Source organism: Capsicum annuum, chromosome 10 (genome assembly GCF_002878395.1).
Source record: "Capsicum annuum cultivar UCD-10X-F1 chromosome 10, UCD10Xv1.1, whole genome shotgun sequence".
NCBI lineage: Eukaryota > Viridiplantae > Streptophyta > Magnoliopsida > Solanales > Solanaceae > Capsicum > Capsicum annuum.
Window position 1 is genome coordinate 4095108 of NC_061120.1, and position 7967 is coordinate 4103074.

Genomic DNA, 7967 nt, shown 5'->3' on the forward strand with positions numbered 1-7967 from the left:
CTTAAGCACACTCAAAGTTGGAGTCATACAAGTGGTTTGAGCAAAGTTAAAAGGCATGTTTATGTATTAGGCTAATATAAATAAGGTACATATAAAGCAGTATGTGATCGAAGAGGAACTTTAGAGCTATGGTAAATAATGCCTTCATGTGATCTATAGATTATGAGTTCGAGCCGATGAATTAGACACAGCCAGCAACTATGGAATATATGTCTGATAAAGGCATTTATCCAGCAGAATTATGTCCAAAACAACTTTCCAGAAAACAAAGATGAAATAAATGTACACATCAGTGTCAAAATTGGATGTAATTTACAAAAGAATTTGCTTGCCACAAGCTACAAGTATCTCAGATACTGAGAATTCTTATGAATAATTCTCGATTGGTGCGCATATTTATACGCCAATCCTCCTACAAAGCCAGCAGAAAGAAGTATTATGAATGCACTGGTTTGTGAAATAATTTCCCATCAGCAGAGAGCTTACCACCATAGCTATATCGCCAGCAAGTTTCATGAAATCGTTAGATTGATTAACGGAAGATAACTTTCTCATATTGCGAGAGGATTCACGACTAGCATGCCGATTCATCGGATACTAGAGGAGGAATAAAAGAGCAGCCTTGCAGTGTCTGCTCAAAGATATGTCCTACTTTAAGCAACTTCTCCTGCATTCGTTTAGCATGTAAAATATGAACTTTAGCATGACGTACCGATCGACACAAGCAAGCGTGCCAAAAAGAAAAGCACGACGATGAGGAAAAGAAAAATGATTTGAAAATCTCTTCGGATCATGGACAAGCATATCCCTTTCACTGAACTCTAAAACTACTTGGTTGTTTCATTTCCTTTCTAATCATATTCTACTTCAGTTTTGCTTGCATTAAATTTGAACATTTGTACTACATAGGGTGTGTTCGGTATGAAGGAAAACGTTTTCTAGGAAAAAAAGTGGGTTTCCTACTTTCTTGTGTTCGGTACATAAGTAAAAAATATTCTAAAAGCATTTATATAATCTAGACAAACAATATGTTGCGCAGACTCTTCAGAAATGTGCTTATCGGATTTTCCAAAAATAGTGTATTTTTGAAGGATCCGACACGCCTACGACAACATTTTTGGAGAGTCTGAGCAACTTAGACAAATACTATGGGAAGTGGGGTGGTCGGAATGGAGGCTACGGCGGTAGAGGCGAAGATGAGGTGTGTTGAAGGCCAATCAATGTGGAACGCTACTTGTAGAACTTATTTTACTTCCGTTATGGAAATCATTTTACTCATTTTTAACGAACTTATTTTCCTAGAGAAAATGTTTTTTTTTTTAACTAGACGAACATGGGAAAATCAAAACCACTTTCTGGAAAATGTATTCCCCCATGCCAAACACACCCTATAGTTCCAATTATTCTTTTCTAGTCATAAAAGGAATTGAATGTATTCAATACTTTTTCTTTAATATGTTCATGTTTGGCTCGATTTTATGTTCAAGTTGGAGTATTGAAACTCACCTCTTCAAATGCAGCACCAATCATCTGAATACCAACGGGAAGGGCAACCGAACTGCTATTAACAAATCCACAAGGGAGAACTAATGCTGGAAGACCAGCCAAGTTGACATTGACCTGCCGATGATAAAAAGAATCACGAACTGAAGAGAATAGAAAAATAGACGAACAAATTACATCATCATCTGACTAGAGGGGAAAGTAAGAAAGAAAATCACCAAGAGAAAATGTATGAAGCAAAAGCCAAAAAGAAAAATTACTTACAGTCATAATATCACCAGCATACATTGACAACGGGTCGTTCTTCTTTTCACCTGTAAATGCCACATGTCATAGTGAGAGTTAGCGTAACCTTTCAATAGAAGGGGTCTTGGGACAAAAAGGACTGAAAACAGAAACGGTATTCAAGCAAGACTGCTAATTAGATACATCAGTAAAAGCAAAAGCTAAGAGAAGCGTACCAATTTTGTAAGCCGCTGATGGTGCAGCAGGTGAAATCAAAATATCGTTCTCATCTAATGCTGCCCTGAAGCTTTCCCTAACCAAAGTCCTGACCTGGAAAAGAATCACTCGTCAGCTTCCGGAAGAATTAAGATGAACAAGAAATTATCAAAGTACTTGTAATTTGGGGTCATATAACTCACTAAAACATGAATTATTTCAGCAAGAAATCTAACCGATACATCAGCCAAAAATAATTGGTTCTCTAACTGTCACATACACACACGATCCAAACTCAGCTCGACACATTTTTGGATCTAGAACTTACGGTCAGTGACTCAGTGAATAACTGATGTGTAGATTGTCTTGTATTAGCATTAATCCAAGACACGAAAGAAAATCATATCGCATGTTTACTTAGTTCCGATTGGCTAATATTAGTACTAGTTATCTTGAGATGCAAGAAAATATCAAGAAAGTGTTTGCACTATTCTGAGCACATAGATGTACACCTGCTGGGCTCGCTTGTAGTATGCATCATAATAACCAGCAGACAGAGCGTATGTTCCCATTAGTATTCTCATTTTCACCTGAAAAAACATTTAATACAGTCAGTCCACAATACTTCTTTTACGACCATGTGTAGGGGCCAGCTTGTATGCAAAGATTACGAGAAAGGGAAGCAGGAGACCCCTTTTAGATATAACCATCTTTACACAGAAAAGTTCTGTTCCTTAGTACCTCAGAACCTAAGCCTCCAGCACGGGATTCTCCATAAAGGGAGTTTAACTCATCAGCGACAACTTGTTTCCCATACCTGCATTTTGACATCACATGAAGTTACGGACGGTAGCTTCAACATAATACTTGTACTGGTACGTCAACAACTATCTGCAAAATTCTCCCAAGCTTATTCCTTGGGTCATGATAAGAAATTTTGAGCAATCATCATGAGGTTTAAAATTTTGAAAGCTTATCATTACAAATGTATGGCAGTCTCCGCAATTACATCTTCTGTCTAAATTATGGTTGGTAATGGAATCCACCTATTCTCTAAGCGAAATGGCAGTAAATTCTTAGTTCGTCAAACTAGTATGCAGTAATTAAAAGATTATATCTGTCCGAACTCATCATGGGCACTCCCCACTGTTTTTTTCTCTCTTTAAATGGTAAGAATTAACAAAGAATTACTTAGTTATCCTCCAATTCGTCTTCCAAAATTGAGGATTAGAGCTGCGGAATCCTAAAAAAAATTAGAAGCGAACATAGTACTGCCAAATCTACTTATATTTTCTATGAGGAATGGGAAGGAAAGGCCAGATGCAAATAAAATTCTTCACTGCATTTTTTGAGAATAGTTCTTCACTCCATTACCTGACACCATCATAACGGGACAAATTTGAAGAAGATTCAGATGAAGCAAGGATATAGTAAGCCGGCAATCCAAGTGAAAAGGATGGCAAAGAGACCTGCAAAAACAAAAATTACCAAACAATGCAAATAAGGAATGTCGAAGCATATGGTAAGCCAATGAGACGGTCATAAATACTTGGAAAATGAAGATTACCTCGGTAACAGTGCACCCAAGTTCTTCAAGATGACTAGCCGCACCACGGATTGAAGAAGTTACTTCTGGGTCAACTCCATCTTCAATAGTTTCCCGGATAAGACCAACTCTCAATCCTTTAAGAGGTTTGGAGTCCAAATTATCTCTTGCAATAAATTGGGAAGCGAAGTCGGGAACTTCCTGAAAAGTAATGTTGTCAAATAATTAAGCAAATCTACAAATATATACTGTTAGACCATTCGTAGAACGTATAAATAATGTTGTGCTTTATGTCAGAAGGAAATGCCAACAAACTCTTGTTAGACTAGAATAGATGATATGATGTCGTTGCTCCAGCTACTCTTTTTGAAGTTGCAAGTATTATTGATGTCAAAAGCCAGCACTAGGAAAGTGTTGTCTTCAAATCCAAAAAGTAAGAAAAGGAGAACCAAAAAATGTAAAGCTCTGACTATCTATACAAAACATTTAATGAATTGTAACAGGGTTTGACTATCGTCTACACTCTAATTTACACCAACAAGAGATCAGCAGGTAAGGTATTGCCCCAGACAAGTAATACATAGAACTCATTGCCGAACTTCTTCGTATTCATTATGAACACAGCGATGAAGTGTATCGCAATAAGAAAAACTTAATATAAATGATCTTCTCTTTCCCTTTCTAAATAGAAAAAAGAAATCTAGGATTCATGAATTACAGCAAACAAAGAGCTTGTAGAAAACAGTAAAATGAGGAAGGCACAGACCATCAGTAAGAGTCGGAAGAGGATGTGGAAGACCATTACCCTTTGCATTGCATGGACAGTTTGGCTAGAAAGGAGTTGCAAATGTTTGACAGAAAGAAGGATTCTATTGCTTGTATAACATAAAATATAGATGCATTCAGAACTTGGTGCTTTGGTGAGAATTTTTTGTAGCTAGTATGTACACTATGAACTTGTTTGACTCCCTTTTGAGGTAAGATTGAACAACTCCATTATTTTTTACTGGCTTTAGCTTTCTTGGTATTGTTGGATAATTCAATTTACCGTATCAGGAAAAGAAAAAAGAACGTGTATAGAAAGCTTACTCTCTTGCTACTTGTTGCGTCAAATTTGTCATGACCAGAAATTGCATGAAGGAGAATGCCTGCATCAGCAACTGATGTGCCAAAACAACCAATAACATCCAGAGACGAAGCATATGCCACGAGCCCATATCTGGATACACGACCATATGTTGGCTTCAGACCAACAACACCACAGAAAGATGCTGGTTGTCTTACACTTCCACCAGTATCACTTCCCAATGATACCATACATTGTCCAGCAGAAACAGCTGCAGCTGAGCCTCCTGATGAACCACCTGGTACCCGGGACAAATCCCAAGGATTTGCTGTCACCTAATAATACCAAGATGCATCACCTGAGTAAACCATGTTAAGTTACAAATTGGACTCGTTCGAACAAATAACTTAACAACATTTATGTCGTATACTATCTGAGAATATCAAACTGAACCTACTCACATATTCAATTCCAAACCCACAAATAAATGAGGTCAGAGAGATAAAGAGAAAAAATTTATTCACATTAAAAACAAAAAAAGAAGGGGGAACTTGAAATTGGTTTTTCTCACAAATTAGAATTCAGGTTATTCCCATAACCTCACATAACCTCAAGTACAGAAGTGGACCTTAGGCAGTCAAACAAGAAAATGTTTAAGGACAACTCAACCTTTTTAATAACCATGGGCTCGAAGCTTGTGCGCACCACAACTAGTTCCGGATACCTGTCACCTCCCATCTGCATAGGTACCGAACAACTCTATCCACCAAAGCTTAGACATGTGGAAAAAAATCTCAGCAGTTTTTTGTTTCCGCTGGGGTTCAAACCAAAAACCTCGTGATACCCAACCAATTCATTTTACAAACACTTGATAGTTGATGAATGAAACTCAAATAAAGGGGATGGTTTAGGAGTGTTTTTTTACACCATTAACTCTTTACGAAACCAAAAAAAAAAAAATTGATCCTGGGCATATCCATTTCTTCCATGAATAACGATTCCTAAACTCGAAAACTTAACAAAGCACTCCAAATAAGCAGACAGCCAAACTTGGACTCAGCTAGCAACTAAGCACCCCAACTTTGACAGTCCACATCTAAACACCTCAACTCGGTCTCAACTAACAACTAATCACCCCATTGTGTCTCGTGGACACCTTATGTTGACAACACAACATACCCAATATAATCCCACAAAGTGAGGATCCGAAAACACCTTACACTGAAATCACACATAAATTTTAGAGGTTTCATAATTTTTTTTTTTGTAAGTTGGAGTGTCAAACTAACACAATGTAGACGAGTTGAGGCGTCTAAACGTGCATACAACAAAAAAAAATGAAATCTTGGAATTACCCCATTTCACAATTACATATCCTAAACTCGAAAAACTCGAAAACGCACCTGATAAGCTGACCCTTCAGTAGTACTCCCCATACCAAATTCATCCATATTCGTTTTCCCAATAACAATCCCACAACACTTTTTCACTTTCCCAATTGCCGTAGCATCAAAAGGGGATTTATAATTCTCCAAAATCTTGGACCCCGCAGTAGTTGCAAAATCAACCGTACATATATTATCCTTAAACCCTACTAAAACCTCAGTTAGTACACCAATTCCTCATTATTCTCCACAATCTTCCTATCAATCTCTAAACTAACACAATGCAGACGAGTTGAGGTATCTAAACACGCATACAACAACAAAATAATGAAATCTTGGAAATACCCCATTTCACAATTACATATCCTAAACTCGAAAAACTCAAAAACAATCTTGGACCCCGCAGTAGTTGCAAAATCAACCGTACATATATTATCCTTAACCCCAACTAAAACCTCAGCAAGAATACCCAATTCCACATTATTCTCCGCAATCTTCCTATCAATCTCTAAGCTAACACAATGCAGACGAGTTGAGGTATCTAAACGCGCATACAACAAAATAAAAATGAAATCTTGGAAATACCCATTTCACAATTAGATATCCCAAACTCGAAAAAAATCAAAAAACTTAAAACGCACCTGATAAGCAGAGACTTCAGTAGTACTCCCCATACCAAACTCATCCATATTCGTCTTTCCAATAACAATCCCACCACACTTTTTCACTTTCCCAATTGCCGTAGCATCAAAAGCGGGTTTATAATTCTCCAAAATCTTGGACCTCGCAGTAGTAGCAAAATCAACCGTACATATATTATCCTTAACCCCAATTAAAACCCCAGCTAGCAAACCCAATTCCTCATTATTCTCAGCAATCTTTCTATCAATCTCTAAACTAACACAATGCAGACGAGTTGAGGTATCTAAACATGCATACAACAACAAAAAAATGAAATCTTGGAAATACCCATTTCACAATTACATATCCCAAACTCGAAAAAATAAAAAAACTCGAAAACAAACCTGATAAGCAGACCCTTCAGTCGTACTCCCCATCCCAAACTCATCCATATTGGTCTTCCCAATAACAATCCCACCACACTTTTTCACTTTCCCAATTGCAGTAGCATCAAAAGGGGGTCTATAGTCCTCCAAAATCTTGGAACCCGCAGTAGTAGCAAAATCAACAGTACATATATTATCCTTAACCCCAACTAAAACCCCAGCAAGAATCCCCAATTCCTCATTATTCTCCGCAATTTTCTTGTCAATCTCTTCAGCTTCTTTTAATACGACGTCGGATACATGTAGAAAGCTTTGTAGTTGCGGTTCGGTCTGGTGTAAACGGTTCAAGAAAGTAGTGGCGAGATCAACGGCTGAGATTTCACGGGATAAGAGGGATTTACGGGTTGTGAGGATTTGGGAGGTGGGTGGGGGTGGGGTGGGGGTGGGTAGGGTAGGCGTAGGAGTGGGGGTGGGTGTGGGGGTGGGGTGGGTGTGGATGCATTTTAGAGAAAAACGAAGAAGACGATGGGGAGTTTGCAGTGAAGATAGCATTTTCCAGTGTACTATCTTAGTGAAGGAGCTGATAGTATACGCTTGTAGAGGTTTTATCCATTTAGGGGTTGTTTGGCACGATAAGAAAAATAATTTTGGGAAAAAAAAATTGGAATTAATTTTATCTTGTTAGAAAAAAAGAAAGAATAATGAAGAAGAGTAGAGAGAATAGAGAGAGTGGTTCTTATCAAGATGCCCTTCTATTTATAGGGGAATTTGCCCCTAGTTTCACACAAGTAAATACATCAAATCCCGATAGATATCAACTAGATCTTATTAGATCTTGATAAACATTTATTATAATGTAAATACATTTATAACACTCTCTTTTAATGTATAGATAGATAATGTGGCTCGTTAAAACCTTATTAGAAAAAATCAAGTAGGAAAAAAAATCTAGTAAAGAAAAAAGAGTACACATCTCTAACAATACGTATATTGGCTGCCTCATTAAAAACCTTACAAGG

The 7967-nt window shown here is 37.5% G+C and overlaps 1 protein-coding gene across 4 annotated transcripts; it reads right to left on the reverse strand.

Moving 5' to 3' along the window:
* Positions 1–210: 210 nt before the first annotated feature.
* On the reverse strand, positions 211–7670 carry LOC107845564 (glutamyl-tRNA(Gln) amidotransferase subunit A, chloroplastic/mitochondrial). 4 transcript variants are annotated; one of them, XR_007046064.1, is made up of 12 exons: positions 6967–7519; positions 6583–6717; positions 4580–4891; positions 3512–3691; positions 3319–3413; positions 2686–2761; positions 2457–2534; positions 1965–2058; positions 1768–1817; positions 1507–1620; positions 487–667; positions 211–412 (listed from the first exon to the last, which is right to left on the reverse strand). XR_007046064.1 is itself a non-coding variant. In XM_047398421.1 (11 exons), exons 1-11 carry the CDS (start codon positions 7498–7500, stop codon positions 575–577), a joined length of 1761 nt encoding a protein of 586 aa, XP_047254377.1. In that variant the 5' UTR covers positions 7501–7519; the 3' UTR covers positions 211–574. The 4 variants fall into 4 exon arrangements, 2 of the variants coding, with proteins under 2 accessions (XP_047254377.1, XP_016545452.2); XR_007046065.1 differs by lacking the exon at positions 6583–6717 and having other exon boundaries at positions 6967–7520; XM_047398421.1 differs by having other exon boundaries at positions 211–667.
* Positions 7671–7967: the final 297 nt, after the last annotated feature.

What these genes read in the sequence shown, in the direction of transcription:
- LOC107845564 (XM_047398421.1), bottom strand. Translation starts at nt 7,500, where the DNA reads ATGCTATCTTCACTGCAAACTCCCCATCGTCTTCTTCGTTTTTCTCTA. An exon ending in CTGAAGGGTCTGCTTATCAG is followed by an intron (nt 6,718 to 6,966) that starts GTTTGTTTTCGA and finishes GCGAGGTCCAAG; the next exon opens with ATTTTGGAGAATTATAAACC. An exon ending in ATCAGCGGCTTACAAAATTG is followed by an intron (nt 1,818 to 1,964) that starts GTACGCTTCTCT and finishes TGGCATTTACAG; the next exon opens with GTGAAAAGAAGAACGACCCG.